We start from the raw sequence: 19,204 nt of genomic DNA, 5'->3' as shown, positions 1-19,204 counted from the left end.
GGGTACCTCATGCTTGTCTCCTGTAGGGATGTCGGGTCACAACAGATCCCCAGTACCTCATGCTTGTCTCCTGTAGGGATGTCGGGTCACAACAGATCCCCGGTACCTCATGCTTGTCTCTTGTAGGGATGTCAGGTCACAACAGATCCCCGGGTACCTCATGCTTGTCTCTTGTAGGGATGTCGGGTCACAACAGATCCCCGGTACTTCATGTTTGTCTCCTGTAGGGATGTCGGGTCACAACAGATCCCCGGTACCTCATGCTTGTCCCTGTAGGGATGTCGGGTCACAACAGATCCCCGGTACCTCATGCTTGTCTCCTGTAGGGATGTCGGGTCACAACAGATCCCCGGTACTTCATGCTTGTCTAATGTAGGGATGTCGGGTCACAACAGATCCCCGGGTACCTCATGCTTGTCTCCTGTAGGGATGTCGGGTCACAACAGATCCCCGGTACCTCATGCTTGTCTCCTGTAGGGATGTCGGGTCACAACAGATCCCCGGTACCTCATGCTTGTCTCCTGTAGGGATGTCGGGTCACAACAGATCCCCGGTACCTCATTCTTGTCTCTTGTAGGGATGTCGGGTCACAACAGATCCCCGGTACCTCATGCTTGTCTCCTGTAGGGATGTCGGGTCACAACAGATCCCCGGTACCTCATGCTTGTCTCCTGTAGGGATGTCGGGTCACAACAGATCCCCGGTACCTCATGCTTGTCTCCTGTAGGGATGTCGGATCACAACAGATCCCCGGTATCTCATGCTTGTCTCCTGTAGGGATGTCGGGTCACAACAGATCCCCGGTACCTCATGCTTGTCTCTTGTAGGGATGTCGGGTCACAACAGATCCTCGGTACCTCATGCTTGTCTCCTGTAGGGATGTCGGGTCACAACATATCCTCGGTACCTCATGCTTGTCTCCTGTAGGGATGTCGGGTCACAACATATCCCGGGTACCTCATGCTTGTCTCCTGTAGGGATGTCGGGTCACAACAGATCCCCGGGTACCTCATGCTTGTCTCCTGTAGGGATGTCGGGTCACAACAGATCCCCGGTACCTCATGCTTGTCTCCTGTAGGGATGTCGGGTCACAACAGATCCCCGGTACCTCATGCTTGTCTCCTGTAGGGATGTCGGGTCACAACAGATCCCCGGTACCTCATGCTTGTCTAATGTAGGGATGTCGGGTCACAACAGATCCCCGGTACCTCATGCTTGTTTGGATTCCGGGTCAGAACAGGTCTCTAGTGGTTCATGCTTTTCTCCCTGCTTTGTGTCCGAGACATAATACGTCCTTAGTACCCCATGCTTGCTTATCTGGGTGGTTGTGTGGTCGGGTGGTTGTCTGGTTGGGTATCCGGTGGTTGTGTGGTCGGGTATCTGGGAGGCTGTGTGGTCGGGTGGTTGTCTGGTTGGGTATCCGGGTGGTTGTGTGGTCGGGTATCTGGGAGGTTGTGTGGTCGGATGGTTGTCTGGTTGGGTATCTGGGTGGTTGTGTGGTCGGGTATCTAGGCGGTTGTGTGGTCGGTTGGTTGTGTGGTCGGGTATCCGGGTGGTTGTGTGGTCGGATGGTTGTCTGGTTGGGTATCCGGGTGGTTGTGTGGTCGGGTATCTGGGAGGTTGTGTGGTCGGATGGTTGTCTGGTTGGGTATCCGGGTGGTTGTGTGGTCGGGTATCTAGGCGGTTGTGTGGTCGGTTGGTTGTGTGGTCGGGTATCCGGGTGGTTGTGTGGTCGGGTGGTTGTCTTGTTGGATGTCCGGGTGGTTGTGTGGTCGGGTATCTGGGAGGTTGTGTGGTTGTGTGGTTGTCTGGATGGCTATCCGGGTGGTTGTGTTTGGGTGGTTGTCTGGATGGGTATCCGGGTGGTTGTGTGGTGAGATTGTTGTCTGGTTGGGTATCCGGGTAGTTGTGTGGTCGGGTGGTTGTCTTGTTGGATATCCGGGTGGTTGTGTGGTCGGGTGGTTGTCTGGAAGGGTATCCGGGTGGTTGTGTGGTCGGGTGGTTGTCTGGTTGGATATCCGGGTGGTTGTGTGGTCGGGTAATCAGGAAGGCTGTGTATCCGGATGGCTATGTGATCTGGTTATGTTGGTTGTGTGGTCTGATAACGGGTCTGTTAAAAGATGTCAAAAGACGTTAAAAGATGGCACTCGGTGTTACCCTGCCTGGCGTTCGGCATTAAGGGGCTAAACAAGGACTGGTCCGCTCGGAGTCAGTATACTGTGTCTGAGTGTATCTATGTTAACCTGGCATGGTATCTCACTGGGCTAGCGCTATAAAATCGGCATCAGTCCGGACTAGTACAAGCAGCCACACACATGCACAAACACAAGTATGGATGTCGTTATATAAATGTAGTAATGTTGAACGCGACATTAAACCCTATTTCACCTCACTCCATTTTATTTCAAAGAACAGTATATATGACAACGGTTCGTTCCCGTAGACAGCGATAGCGAGAAATACACAGCTGAAGCACACAACCAATTTACACTCTGTTGGTCATGAGACAGATGTTGATTAAAGGATTTAATAGAGCGTTCAATCTTTCCCGTAGTGTCTCGGAGATGTAACCCACATCTCTCCACCTCCATGACAGCCAGCTGGGCGAGAATACCCACGGTGATGGCGCATCACACGGACGTCGTCATCCGTGCATTTAAATGTCATAGATATATCGACATAAATCCAAAAGTAAAGACAGTTAAAAAGATCAAATTACTTTAAGTCCTCGCATACTTCACCCGTGATCAATTAGAGTGAGTTTTAGCAATATTTCAGGTAATATCACTGCGGGGGGCACTCATAGAATGGGCTGCACCGATTGGATACACACATATCCATATTGGATAGAACCGGGTTGGATTGACGAACGAACACTTTAACCACAAGGCTACCCCATGCCGTTTTCCAATTGAAATAATAATAATAATTCCAATTGAAATAATAATAATAATAATAATAATCATCATCATCATCATCATCATCAATAACAACAACATCTATATCGGGCCATAGGCAAGACATGAATATGATTCTATTCTATTGGAAGGGTAAGCGGGTGGCCAAGTTCATGCATTCGCTCGTCCAGCCGGAGATCCGATTCGAACACACTTTGTACAAACGAATAAAATGATTAGATGTATGCAAAACATTGCCGTCACACTGAATCACTGACTGACTGACTGACTCACTCGAGGGGATTCTGGGTCTCCAGCAACCAGACAACGTGGATCGTTGCTCACAATATCGATCACTGAATTGCCTGGTGCACTCTCGATTATTTACAGGCTGCCATCATATAGTTGGGATATTGCGGAGTGCGGCGTTAAGCAAAAAAACCAACAACAAACAAACACTCTTATCACTTGAAATCTTCACACTAAGGCGCGGTGGGATGTGGTTAAAACATTGGCTCGTAACGCTGAAGGCCCGGGCTCAATTCTAAAATACATGGCTGGAGCATTGCTAAAAGTGCCGTAATACTCAACTCACTCACTCACTCAAGCCACTTGACGACTATACTATTAAGCGGCTTAAATCGTCATTCCAGCAGTAATGACGCATTCCTGGAGTCATTGTAAAGGATCCTACATGGGTGAATGAGTGAGTTTGATTTGTGTTCAGTATTTCAGTTATATCAGGGCGTGTCAGCTTGATGTGGGAGGAAAGTCCAAAGTATGAGACATTTACCATTTTGGTGAAACCCATGAGCACGGTACCTAGAAACATAATGAGGTCGAAAAGGGATTCTAACCAAGACGCCTTTGTATAGTGGAACGTTTAGGGCAAAGTGTATAAGGACATGCTATTACCATTATATGTTTGTTTGTTTGTTTGTTTGTTGTTGAACGCAACTCTCAGCAATATTCCAGCTATATGACGGCGGTCAGTAAATAATCGAGTCTGGACCAGACAATCCAGTGGTTGACATCAAGGACATCGATCCACGCAATTGGGATACGATGACATGCATCAACCAAATCAGCGAGCCTGACCACCCGATCCCGTTAGTCGCCTCTCACGACAAGCACAGTCGCCATATAGGTGTGGATGTACGTTACTATTGGAGGGTCGTGTGGCCAATAGGTTTCACTTCTATTATTACTCATCGTCCATGAGAATATTACTTGAATAGGATTGTGTCATCACTGCTGTCAACGCCGGTTACGTAGCAAAGGACAATATCAAAGCGACATTTACATCCATTCATTCCTACGTTAATAGGCAATATCAAAGTATATCAATTCATTCGTTCGGTATGTGCAACAGGAACCAAACACGCCCCCGGCGTTTGAACCCGGCCAATCCGACATACAATGTACTTCATAAGTTACTTTGATAATTTAAGTCCAGAATCAATTTGATGAAACGATGGCTGCTTGTGTCACATTCTCCACGACATTAACAAGACTGGCGGCCCACGTGGTATTACAATTACTATGTTTAGGAGACTTCGTGGCAGCTTATTCGGCCTCGCTGTTTGGTCAGGGTAATTTATATGTCTTAAGTTAACAGGTAATATGTTAGCTGAAATAACCGATTACATTAAAAAACCGATTAAATTCTTTGCTATAGGAAACGTAAGATTGTGTCTTATCTGAGTGTGTGTGTAAGTCCTTATGCGACTTTACAAATATTTTTACTTCAAACACATGTCTAAGTTATTACAGAACGTTATTGTTAACGGTAACAATATGGGGGAAACATAATTTATTATGGAAAAAACAAACACAGACCGCCTCTTTAGAAAACAAAAGGTATGATATACTACAGTGTCTGGTGCCCCTGACTGAGCCAGATATCGCCAGATTCGCTTCAGGTAAACGGTATTGAACTGGCAGAAATACGATCTTGATAGAGACTTTTCAATTTAAGTGGGACGTCGAATCATATATATATATATTGCTTTTGAAGTATGTGAACAAGGCAATATTAGACGCGAGAAAGTAACTGTGGCGTGTCGCGATAAACAAACAATAAATGTATATACTACCGAGCTCTGACAGAAACCACTTGCAATGTATGGATATAGCCGGGAATGAAAGCAGAAAGGTAGGAAGACTGCATGGGGACTTTCGTTCGAGATAATAATTTTAATAACCAATGTATTTTTTTTACATTCAAAGAGGTATTTCCTTAAAATAGAAAGTATTGCGTGAGTGAGTTGGGTTTAACGCCGCTTTTAACAGTATTCCAGTTATATCACGGAGGAAAGCCAGGTCTCAGACGTTTACCACTTCGGTGAAACCCACGAGCACGGGTATGGTGCTGACAAAGCTAGAAACATAATCGGGGCGAACCGGGATTCGAACCCACAATCATATATGTTTCTGGCGTGTCCAAGGGACGCAACTCTGCACAGCGAATCGCGGCGCCTTAGACGACTGGGTCAACCGTGCCCCTATAATAGAAAGTAAGGATTATGATATATGTATATACCATGTAGTTTTATATGTAAAGTATTTATAATACATTTTACATCTATTGCGTGTAGAAATGCAGATACTACAGTTTTAATTCATTGGGGTGCTGGCGCAGTGTTAATGCTACATCATCAGGGTGCATAAAGTCAAAACTGTACTAATAGCGGACAGTGCGACGCCAATGTTTTTTTTTCTCGAATTGTCGTTTTCTACAGAAAGTAAGCAACACTTTAATAACTTTATTAATTCAGCCATGTACCAAATACCTCGACTATCGGGTCATCAGTGACATGATACACATGGCGATCACGACGGGTACATCAAGAATGTGTGTCATTTATTGTACCCAGCTGAAGAATCGAACACGAGTCTGCGTTGTCAAACAAGCACTGAACCATTAGGCGACACTACCATCCCTCGATGGTGATGATGATGATGATGATAGATGAATATGATAACGGTGATGATGATTATGATGGTAGTGGTCATGATGATGTTGATAGTGATGATGATAATGATGATGATGATGATTATAAGGGTGATGATGATAATGATGATGATTATGATGGTGAAAATGATGATGATGATGATAATGATAATGGTTATGATCTGGATGATGATTATGATGGTGATAATGATAATGATGATGATTATGATAATGATAATGGTGATGATCTTGATGATGATTATGATGGTGATAATGATCATGGTGATGATGATGATGATGATGACAGTGGTGATAAGGGTAGTGATGATAATTATAGTGATAATGGTGATAATGATGATAGTGATGATAAGGGTAGTGATAATGGTGATAATGATGATAGTGATGATAAGGGTAGTGATGATAATGATAGTGATAATGGTGATAATGATGATAGTGATGCTAAGGGTAGTGATAATGATGATAGTGATAATGGTGATAGTGATGCTAAGGGTAGTGATGATAATTATAGTGATAATGGTGATAATGATGATAGTGATGATAAGGGTAGTGATAATGGTGATAATGATGATAGTGATGATAAGGGTAGTGATGATAATGATAGTGATAATGGTGATAATGATGATAGTGATGCTAAGGGTAGTGATAATGGTGATAATGATGAAAGTGATGATAAGGGTAGGGATAATAATGATAGTGATAAGGGTGATGATGGTGATGATAATGGTGATGATAATGGTGATGATAGTGATGATAAGGGTAGTGATAATGGTGATAATGATGAAAGTGATGATAAGGGTAGGGATAATAATGATAGTGATAATGGTGATGATGATGATAGTGATGATAATGATAGTGATAAGGGTGATGATGGTGATGATAATGGTGATGATAGTGATGATAAAGGTAGTGATAATGGTGATAATGATGATAGAGATGATAAGGGTGATGATGGTGATGATAATGGTGATGATAGTGATAATAATGATAGTGATAATGGTGATAATGATGATAGAGATGACGATAATGGTGATCCTGGTGATGATAAGGGTGATGATACTGATAATGATCATGACGATGATGATGATGATGATGATGATGATGATGATAATGATAAGGGTAGTGATAAGGGTGATGAAGGTGATGATAATGGTGATGATAATGGTGATGACAGTGATGATAAGGGTAGTGATAAGGGTGATGATGGTGATGATAATGGTGATGATAATGGTGATGATAGTGATGATAAGGGTAGTGATAATGGTGATAATGATGATAGTGATGACGATAATGGTGATCCTGGTGATGATAAGGGTGATGATACTGATAATGATCATGACGATGATGATGATGATGATGATGATGATGATAATGATAAGGGTGATGATGATGATGCTGATGTGATGATGATGGTGATGATGGTGATGATAATAACGATTGCGCTGTTAAATCCTGTTTCCTATTTGACATTTTTTGAACATTCATGACAATGCAATAAAATTATGTTACGTCAGCAGTATTCCGTGTGCGAGGTGTGAGAGACAAGGCCATATTCTACACAATGACAGGCACGGTGTGGATGCGATCGCGGGCGCTGAAACAGCTCCAGCCAGAGCGCGGGTGTAAGCCATCGTCAACTAGGGTGTTTACAAGCTGGCATTCCCATGCTAAGACGCTGGTATCCGGAATTTAAACACTTGTTGAGCCGAAAGTTAAGCGTGGTACAACTCCGCAAATTAACAAACAGGACATGGATTGGAAAGTTGTCATGGGGGAAATAACACGACTGTCTCAGTCTAATTAAAATGTTCAGATCAGTTGGGAGTGAATTAAAGTGAGGTTGTTTGTGGTTGTTGGAGCCTTGATTAGCCCTCATTGGGGGGTCTGAGACGAAACGGGGGATTAGAGGGGCTACGCTAAGAGGAAAGTCCCATGTAAGCTACCATCACACCTGCTTGGAAATTAACCACAACTACTTGTTTAAACATGAGGGACCTCGCACCATTGTATGTGACCGTCTCATTATACGGGCCTTGTATGCCGTTGTCTGCCGTTGTCTGTCGGTATTCACGCCTGCGCCCGTGACAATAGACGTTCCCTGCGTGGGAGTGAGTGAATGTTGTTTTACGCCACAGTCGGGGTGGTAGTAATGGTTGGAGTGAGTGAGTGAGTGAGTTTGGTTTTACGCCGCTTTTAGCAATATTCCAGCAATATCACGGCGGGGGACACCAGAAATGGGCTTCACACATTGTACCCATGTTGGGAATCGAACCCGGGTCTTCGGCGTGACGAGCGAACGCTTTAACCACTAGGCTACCCGACCGCCCCTTGGTTGTAATGGTTGGAAGGATGGTGCATCTGTAGCAGTGGAGGAGTCACCCCTGGCATCCCTACCTTGTCAGCTTCACCGGCTTGGCAGCGTTAAGTCATTTGGGCTAGGCGTCCGACCCCGGGTTGGGAGGTCCATGGTTCGAATCCCATCACATGACTTATGGCGGCTACATGGCCATGACTTGTCATATGACTTGTCACATGACTTGTCACATGATAATGTAGCACATGCATTTCGTTGTTTGTTCTGGTAATAGTGAGTGAGTGAGTGAGTGAGTATGGTTTTACGCCGCTTTTAGCAATATTCCAGCAATATCACGGCGGGGGACACCAGAAATGGGCTTCACACATTGTACCCATGTCGGGAATCGAACCCGGGTCTTCGGCGTGACGAGCGAACGCTTTAACCACTAGGCTACCCGACCGCCCCTCTGGTAATAGAGATCACCAGTACAGTATATACCGTTATTGTTGCATTAGTTCTTGTGTTTGTTTGTTTGTTCAACAATATCCAACCTAATCACAGCAAGTTAATAATCTGCACTAGTGAGTAAGTGATTCGGTTAACGCCGCTTTTTACAGTATTCTAGTTATATCACGGCGTGTCAACTTAATGTGGGAGGAAAGCCCGAAGTGATGCAGGTCTCAGACGTTTACCTCTTCGGTGAGACCCACGAGCACGGGTATGGTGCTGACAAACCTGGAAACATAATCGGGGCGAACCGGGATTCGAACCCTCAATCATAGGTTTCAAGGAACGCAACTCTGCACAGCGAATCGCGGCGCCTTAGACGATTGGGCCACCCGTGTCCACAAGTCGGGACTACATGATCCAGTGACTGATATCATGAGCAACGATCTACGCGGTACGGAGACACAAAACCAACGATCAACGAACCACCCGATCTATGACACTAGCTCGTACGACCAGCATAGGTTACGGCGTTTGGGTAGCCTAGTGGTTAAAGGTCCGGGTTCAATTCCCCACATGTGTGAAGCCCATTTCTGCCCCCCCCCCCCCCCCCCCCGTCGTGATATTGCTTGAGTATTGCTGAAAGCGGCGTAAAACCATACTCACTCACTCATCATAAGTTGAACATTGGGGACGTAGTCTCACACGGAATCGGGGCGGTCGGGTAGCCTAGTGGTTATAGCGTTCGCTCGTCACGCCGAAGACCCGGGTTCGATTCCCGACATGGGTACAATGTGTGAAGCCCACCTCTGGTGTCCCCCGCCGTGATATTGCTGGAATAGTGCTAAAAGCGGCGTAAAACCAAACTCACTCACTCACACGGAATCCACCCGGTGGTTTATTTGAACTGAGTTAATTATTGAGTAATGTGCTGAGCCATCACATTTCCACAAATCAAATAGATATTTATTTCCATTGTGTACGGATGGGTCATCTAAGACGTATTGGCACCACAATTGCTTTCCGATCACATGTACTCTTATGCCAGCAGCAGCGCACGAGTGCTGTAAGTTCAAATCCAACTGTCAGATATCAAACTAAAATATCAGTTTTCATAGATTATACACATTTATGATTTTCAACAATACCCCATGTCATAACTATGTAATGTGTTTTCCGGAACCACGCCGGAAACTGCCGACCTCCCCTTGGGCGCGTGGATGAAAAATGTAAATATTAGACTATGATCAGGGGAGTGACATGTAAAACAGCCAATATCAAACAGCGATTTATACATCACAGTGTCTAAAGGCCGCGCGCGCGTGGTCCACACCGTCATACGACACACAACTCCTTCCTCTCGACATGCTAGAACGTCATCAGTGCTGACGTCGTGTTCAAACAGCGAGTAATACAACACAGTGCCTAAAGGCCACGTTGTCCGTACCGTCACACATCACGCAACATCTTCCCTTCGGCACAACAGAACGTCATCATCGCTGACGTCGTGAACCTTCGTTACTACACACTTCAGTAGCGATAACACTGATTAGTGCTCCGAGAGGAAGTATCTTCTAGTTCGGCTCTGCGTCAAGGGAAATATGTAATTTAAAAGAGGAAAATGCAAAATTTTAAGAATTAACGTTAAATACCGCGTACCATGTGTACACGCTTGCTCAGTGTGTGTGAGTTAATTTTCAGAATATCATTATGTTTAGAATAACGACGCGCACGCTCGTCGTCTCAGACACCGTAATTCGACGTGCAGAGTTGCGTCCCTTAGGTGTGCCAGAAACCTATGATAGTGAGTTCGAATTCCAAATTCGCCTTGATGTTTCTAGGTTGGTGATTACCAAACCCATGATCGTTGGTTTCACCAAAGTGATAAACATCCAAGACATGCTTAACTTCGGGCTTCCCTCCCACATCAACTCATTCACTCACTTTTATGAAGGATGGTCTAATCCTTTTTTCTAATTACAGCCCCAGGACAGCGTATTATGGGGGTGTGTAATTTGAAAACACCTCATATATTTCCTAATCAACAGGTAAGGGTCTTACTGAGTAAACAGAGGCGCGTTATCTGGGACGGTGAAATGTTGGCTGCAAGTCATGCGATTGTGTAATACCGCATAGTATGGACGCGCCCATTTGACTATATCCGACGGATTTGCAAAAAATATCAAAATCTGAGATATGAAAAATATGATGCGGTGCACGTGCCATTATGATCAGATAATGCGATGTATATAGTTATTATCACACATAACGGCTGTGTCAATACGGCTGTGAAAGGAAAGTTAAACCCACTTCACTGCTGGTATTCGCTGGGTGCTGTGTGAATGCGAACAATGTCAGATACCCCTGACAGACTGTATCCTTATTTCCGCTTGTTTTTCTACAACCTTATGTCATTTGGAGGGCCCATTTCCTATGGGAGTGTTCCTGATCCTGATGAAAACAATAAACCGCAGCTACTGTTGACACGGTGACCTGACGTCATTGCAAGATGGCGGCTAAACTAGGTCATGGTGGAGGTCAGTTAAAGGTCAAATGACGTGCGTCAGATGGGTAGCTCCACCACATCAACGGAGTCTCTGTCGTGGGATTTAAAACACCGCAAGTTGTCCCTATTTCTTTATGACATCATAAAATATGTCAGTTTTTTGTGTGTTAAGATTACATCTCGTCGGTTCACGCGATGATGTACGAGAGAGGAGAGAATGAACGGAAGGCTAGAAATGTAGATCTTTTCTTCATACAACGGGTCGTCATTTTATTTCAAACGAAATAATCAAATTACAGGAACAAGAAAATGAGGACTTACTTACTGTACTCTGAAAGTCTGGGTGCCATTAAGCCCCAGTTTCAATCTAAATGTTCTCTGGATATGCATGATCAGGGCACGAGTCGTCTACAAAGCATAGGGAAACTCCCATGTTTATTGAAATCACGTGTCAAGTTAACTCACCTTAATTCATCCCTTCCAATATACAATTATGCTTCTGCTGAGTATCATGTATGTATTTCATACCGTCTTGAGTAATAAATGCTAATTTACTATCAGATTAATGAAATAATGGCGTGTTAAATTGAATGTATGTGAGTTAGAATAATTCTTACAAATACCATGGTAGCAAAATACATTAAAATGCCTTGTCTTGTATAGTCTTAGACAATTATCTCAGTAATACCTCTCGTTGTTACTAGCGAAAAAATAACACATCCTGATGACGTCATTGTATGTCAACAAAGCTGTCGTGACAAGGCTGTTTGTACATCTACAGTTACAATGAGCTGATAAACCACTATTCTTCTGTCAGAACTTATTTGACTTTTATATGTTGGAGAGGCCTCTTCAGCTTGTATACACACTTTTATAAGACTGAGAACAGGTACTTGTCACGTTAAATATCTATTTTGGTCCGCATGGACTCATTAAACAACGAAAACACTCTTGAAATTTTTAATTATTTTGCTTTCTTAAACTTTCTGTAAACTTGTCTTTTTGCAAACCTTTGCTATAAATTTGAACAAATTCGATTTGTGACATCCGCTGCATATAGATTTATTGGTTTCTTTAGACTTCATGGAATAGACAGTTAATCAACAATACCCCGATAAATAAACAACGATAATATGACGTCATTGTGGTGAGTACATGTAGGTTCCAAAATGAACATTTGCATTTTTTATGATCCGAGATAGGTCTTTTTTAAGAACACATACGTAATATATGCAATACACAAATCACTACTAAAGTTCATTTTGATGTGAAACTACACGAATTGTATTTGTAGGGATGAAATAGTTTCACGTGACATGTGCCAATTCAATGAAACCTTGATGCTATTATATGAAATGCTCAAAATAGCATAACGCTACATTTCATGCGCTTATGATTTGAAATAGGACACACCTACCACGTCTATACCCTTTTATGGCGTCCCACCTTTAACACACTTTACCTGCCGGAGCCATGCAAACAGTCACAATGCCGAATATGACCTTCATTCGTTTTTAAGTCAATTTAATCTTTTTAAATGTATGATTGAATGGTGGCAGTACAGGTTAAGAACTAATCTGGTGATATGGGTAGAGTCGACTTCTGTTCATATAAGGCAATCCACCCACTGTGAGATCATGACCCCGCCATCCATGTATTGTCGCAGTCGCATGTATCGGAGACAGCAGGGTGTGAAAGACAGAGTAAGGATGAGAATTTATGGATGAACAACTTCTTTATTACAATTAAGAGCGACGTTTCGGTGTAGGTTCTAACACCGTTATCAAGCAAGTGTCTAACACGACAGCATAAACACTTATATAGCTGTACACATATTAACCTGTTACAAAAAACATATTTATATGACAAAAATATATCGCATACATGTAACAATATACCGTGAAAGAATAGACAATAAGTATACTAACATATCACAATAAAAGATGTAAAAATATTCATTAAACAAAACAACTAATCGATATGTAGCATGAAATCATATAATCAGTTTTCCCAAAAGCTTTCCAAAGTGTGATGCTGATTATGTTCGCAATAAAACACAAATTAATTTCGCTCTGATAGTCATTGCAAAAAGCTATTCGTCAGTGTTAATTTTGCTTAAGAGCGATTCCATAAATCAGCATAACAGCTTTGAGCACCTGTTTGCTATCTGTAAACATCAACATGTCCACGGTGCACCAAGGTGTGAACTCACACATTTACATACTTTATTGTCGTTACGATAGGCACCTGAGGCGTACGTGTTTTTGTAGCTGTGAGAAGGAGAGATGTGGAATACAGTCTGTAGGAAGAGAGAGTGATGTTAGTGAGTGAGTTTAAATTTAACATCGCATCGGCAGTATTCCAGCCATATCGTGACGAGAGAGTGACATCTGCGTTGGTCGATGCATGAATGACTAGATAAAGTCGTCAGGTAGTAGATGAGTGAGTTTAACGCCAATTTGAACATTATTCCAGTTATATCACATCGTGTGAGCTAATGAACGCCCTAAGTGATGCAGATCTCAGACGTTTACCAATTTGGTGAAACCCACGAGCACGTGTATAGTGCTGACAAACCTAGAAACATAATCAGGGCTAACCGGGATTCGAGCCCACAACCCTCAGCGTTTTAATAAGGTTGCACGGATGGCCAAGTATCTATGCGCCAGAATTTGCTGTCCCGAGTTGCGTCCCTTGGGCTTGCCAGAACCCTATGACCGTGGGTTCGATTTCTGGTTCGACATGATTATGTTTCTGTGTTTGACAGCACCATACCTGTGCTCGTGGGTTTCACGAAAGATGTACATGACTGAGACCTGCATCACTTAAGAGATTTCCTCCCACATCAAGCTGACACGTACTCTCAACCCGTCCCACTCTTTCTTTGTAGCAAATATCCAATGGCCTAAAGCGAGAGTTAGAACTGAGGGCTCATAGTGTTGCATGTAGTAATGTCAACCCCAAATACAGACTCTGATGTCTCTCATTCAAATAAATAAACAATATTTGAAAAACCCAAGCAAGTCTACAATACTAGTGAAGCCTTCATCCGAAAATAATCTTGTCATATTTTCATGTCAGAGGCTAAATGTAATATAAGTGTAACAGTAGGGACGGCCTGTAGAAAGCCACGTTCAGGACAACCACGGAACAATACGTTCATGAAGACGTGAACAGATTACCTACACGTAATTATGTCGTCCCAAGTGATATCCCGTCCCTTGTGATCGACATCTGTGTTTGGTATCAGGGATACAGAGCTCGGATCATGTAAATGTACCGTTCGTACCAATGATGATGTGAGTAATTACTAACCACCTGATGTATATGACGAAGAACAACGTCAGTATCATGTAGTTCTAGCCTCGTGGAGCGGCCTGGGAGAAGGGTAGGGAGATGAGTGGTCACTGAGGTACCAACGAGAACCACATGGACGTGTGTTACGTTGTACCTGGTACAGGGGGAAGACGCCAGGACGACATGGTGACGACAGCAGGGTCATGAACGCACACCTCAAGCCGTCACTCAGTCGCTGTTGACGGCGTACACTTAGTGCTGTGACAGATCAGACCCTACGCACCGTTGTCAGTGGAAGAAAATATATCACTTATCAAGAAACTTTGGAATACTTTTATCTTAAATTTTCTTTTTTAAATTCAAATGCTTTTGCTCCCTAGACCCGACTGCATAAACAGCCGAGAATATCTATTCGGGATCATAGGTCTTAAAACTTTACATTGCACGTCAATCTCAGACTTTATGTCCGTTGTAAGTACTCGAAAAAAAAAGACAAAATCGTTTCCGCATTCATACGAAAACTGCCAAAAGCAGATTCGATTGTAAAAATTCCGAGCATGAGCATGCGTCCATGAATCACCATCAAAAAGTGATGATATCAGGTGTTCGCAAAAAGGTGAGCCTATCATACCCCACTCGTGGCACCGTCACAAACACTTGCAAAAGCAAGTCAATTGTTCACCTGAAACACCCCACGGAAACATACGGTACAGGTCAAAATAAGGAAATCATGTTTGTCAATGATGCCTCAACTTTGGAAATGTCATCCGCATAAACGTTTTTGAAAGCTTACTGAGGCCTTGAGTTTGTTAACTTGATCAAACAACTTTTGATGTTTATGGAGCTTTGGAATCCAGTATCAGGTGAGGTGGGGTGAAATGGGGTTTAACGTCGCGTCCAAGATTATTGCACTTATATAGCGACGTGCATGCACGTGTGTGTGTGGCTGCTTGTACTAGTCCGGACTGATGCCGATTTATAGTGCTATCACACTGAGATACCATGCGGCAGATTAACATGAATACTCCATTCAGACACAGTATACTGACTCCGAGCCGACCAGTCCTTGTTTTAACCCTTTAAAGCCGAGCGCCAGACAGGGTAACAACAAGTACCATCTTTTAACGTCTTTTGGTATGACGCGGCCTGGGATCGAACCCCGGACCTTCCGCTCTCTGGGCGGACGCTCTACCACTAGACCACGGAGGCGGTTAATCCAGTATCAAGAGAGGAATGGACATGTCTTAAGGTTGGGAGTCAAGTCAAACGATGATAGTACTGATGCATGGTTTTGGCAGATTTTGAACAAATGGGCCTTAAGTCGTTGTTAAAAGTACAACTATAGAGAAACGTGTAAAATCACCTTCTGTGGGGCATAGAAACTAGTGGTTGATAGTGTGAGCAGCATCACTTATTCAGGGTACGATGACCATGAAGTAATCTGGCTCAAATCTGAAGGTTCGTTTGTGTGGGTTTCTGTTTGTTGTTTAACGCCGTATTCAAGCTATTTGATGTCCGTTTGTAATTAATTGAATCTGGACCAGACAATCCAGTGATTGACTTTATAAACACCGATTGGGACACGATGACATGAACAGGCAAATCAGCGAGCCTGACCACGCGATCCCGTCAGTCGCCTCTTACGCGAGCATAGTCGCCTCTTCTCTCTCACTCCCTCTCCCCCTCTCTTTGACCGTCTCTCTCTTGTGGGGCGCCAGCAACAGCGTACGTGCGCGTTGGAAAGGGGGAATAGTGAGAAGGGGGCCGCAGTTGCGTGCGCGTTGGAGGGGGGAATAGTGGGGAGGAGGGACGCTGTCGAGTTGCTGGCGGCAAGATGACTACTGTTAGGGACAGTGTCTGTGAATCCCCCGCCTGGGTACAACGCCACCTCGGGACATGTTTATGTCTAACATGCGCATGTCAGAACGATACCCTACGGCAAGGTCACGTGATAGACTGGGTGACTCAAATTGGGTGAGATCATATATATATATATATATATATATATATATATATATATATATATATATATATATATATTGATAAGGGTACATATTGCATAACGTTCTCAACATCATTCAGACTTTGATGAATTGCCGTATTAACATGAACATTTCTTTTTATTTGCAGTCGTGAATTATTTGTAAGATTGATTAGCTAAATATGATCGTGAGAAAAATGAAAACTATTTGTTAAGTGTCATCGTACTTTGAACTTTAACATTAAATGAATTAATTTTCTTTTATATTCAATGACGTCTTTATGGGTAAAAATAACGTTTATTATATACTTTGTCTGACATTTGACAGAAAAAAAACCTCAATCTGTCAAACTGACATGGAGTTTTAAACATAAAGCAGCAGTCGTACTCACGATAGATGTTCAACGGACTCGTGCATTGCAATCTTTCCATGTGTGGTTTGTGGTCCTTTGCCCCATGTACCTAGTCGACACTTCTGAATATACATTGAACTGCTGTTAAAATTGAATCAGGTCTGTTTCGTTTAACCGTTCGTTGAGGCCCACATGCGCTTAAACAAAACGCCTTGAAATCACGTTAATAAGGCAAGGTGTTGGTTGGTCCGAGGAGTGATGGGTTGACTACCTATTACACCAGGTGTGCCTGAAGTGGCTGGCACGTCTTGTCCATTTGATGTCATTCCGGCACAGCGGCTTCACAAAGCCTGTCTACCAACGATACCAATAAGCACCTTCAAACAAAGTATATTTTGAGTTGTTAAAAACGAACGGTTGTGTTCACAGCAATGCATCGAATGCTCTGTAAATTCTTATAACCCTCCATTCTGTTTTCTCCTAATGAGTGTGTGAGTGAGTGGCTGAGGTTTTACGCTATATTAAAGTTCCATTAATATCACGGTGGACATCAGATACGAGTTTAACACATTGTACCCTTATTGGCAATCGAGCCCTAGCCTTCAAAGCGACGAACAAACGATTTAGGGGCTGACCATTTGAAAAAAAGTTAATGCTAAAAAAATGCCAGCAATAGGCTGCATTGTAGCATGGTGTTTTTCATTAAAACAATTTGAGGCTCATAGTTTTAAATAAAAAAAATATCTGGTTTTGTAACTGCATCTGAAAAATATCTTATCGTGTTACAAAAAACCCACCCCCAAACCCCCAACCCCCAACCGCAATGAAAGGGGCTTTTTATGCACAAGATGTCCGTTGGCATAAGATGTCCGTTAAATTGATCAACATGTCCTGTTGTGCCAATGACACCATGTGCTCACCATGTGGGCGAACATGTAGACCCCATGTGCGGCCCTTATATCATGGTCACGCTACTGATGTGCATTTGCCCAGAATATTTTGATCTCCGATACAAAGCTAATAATGCAGCTCTGATGACCTGGTGAACCTATGCAACTGTCTTTATGACCTTAAGGAAGGTCAGGGCGCCACTGATATGTCACGCCCCCATTCTCCCCCGCACTAGGCTCGGAATACCGCAGGTGGGAGGTCTAATGATCATATAATTTTGTTAAACTACCCGGTTGGATATTATTAATAGGAAACTTATGCCCGAAAGACGAAATCAGACGAAAACAGTCGATTCAAACTGTCAACTTGGTTGGTACAGATAAATGGTAAGGAACGTCTTCTTTGGCACAAATATACTTTAATGACATGATAAGTAGGTATTGTCATGGCGGCACGTATTTACAGCCCACTGCTGGATGGCAAATATCTCATGTGTCTGTTCGTTCTTCCGGTCACCGGAACTCAGTCATTTATCAACTGGCCTTGTGTATTTTGCCTGCAATTTGCCATAGTTTGCCTTTGGCGGTGGCGATTCATGTTCAGGAATTAACACTGTAACACTTTATTATGAAATATCTGACATGTGTTCAGTCAATCACAATTAAGCCATCATCGATTTGGCGTATGACGTCCGTCTGACGTCAGAGGAAAAATATATTTTTCTTATATCATTTTTATGTTAATTTTGTGGTGACGAAACGGCACTTAATATTCTGAACCAGATATAGCCTCAGGAAAAAATGAGAGATATTGTAGTCATGGTTCAAATCCTGAAATCCAATCCAATAATTCTGCAAATTATGAAAATGTTATATTTTAAATATTTAATCACTCCACTATCCGTACCAATCTGCTTGGTTGCAACCCGATGAAGTGCAACAAAAAATCCTTTTGCTAGTTCACGGGTGTAATGACCTTTGTACAATAACATGTTTAACATGTGTGCAATCGCCTGGACTTGTGCAAAACTTTGCATTGCATGGACGTGTCTGTGGCTCGAAAAAGACACTAAATCATAACAGCACAGAAGTGCACGTTTGCTTTATCAATAAGCAACCGAGATGCTGTTACAATATTAGTTGGTTTCTGCATGCCCAACTTGTGCAAATTATGTCAACTCATTTACGGGCTACTCCCAAAAACTAATTTTTACATTTCTCCGTCCGCTGTGTCGGTTTTTCCGGGTTCAGAACTAGAGCAAGTTCGATTTTTGTTGGGGCAGGAAGTGATGTCTGTTGTATGGAGTAGTGTTTGTCGTGGGCCGCTGTGTGGAATAGGGGACGTCTGGACACACAACATGCTACAACGTGCGGGAACACATGGTTCGGGAGTCAATACATCTTGAAGGAGACCCTTAGGTCAATATTAGGGCAATGTTGACCTACATCTGTAACCAGGCCGTTGCCATTCACATTTTGCCTACAGAGATGTCATGTCTTGAAGGTCTCAAGAAGGCTGGAAGGTGGAGTCTAAATGTTGCATGAACCTTCTGTGTGCACTATATA

The 19,204-nt window shown here is 43.2% G+C and overlaps 1 protein-coding gene across 1 annotated transcript; it reads left to right on the top strand.

Annotated features, from left to right (window-relative positions):
• Nucleotides 1-5,038: 5,038 nt before the first annotated feature.
• LOC125380956 (prostatic spermine-binding protein-like) lies at nucleotides 5,039-7,561 on the top strand. The gene is made up of 3 exons (XM_048396740.1): nucleotides 5,039-5,052; nucleotides 6,884-7,086; nucleotides 7,386-7,561. Exons 1-3 carry the CDS (start codon nucleotides 5,039-5,041, stop codon nucleotides 7,559-7,561), a joined length of 393 nt encoding a protein of 130 aa, XP_048252697.1.
• The last annotated feature ends 11,643 nt before the right edge of the window (nucleotides 7,562-19,204 follow it).

Source organism: Haliotis rufescens, unplaced genomic scaffold (assembly GCF_023055435.1).
Source record: "Haliotis rufescens isolate VD_foot unplaced genomic scaffold, xgHalRufe1.0.p SCAF_16, whole genome shotgun sequence".
NCBI classification, from domain to species: Eukaryota; Metazoa; Mollusca; class Gastropoda; order Lepetellida; family Haliotidae; genus Haliotis; species Haliotis rufescens.
Note: the sequence above shows the minus strand (reverse complement) of the source record. Positions and strands in the feature narration are given on the sequence as shown.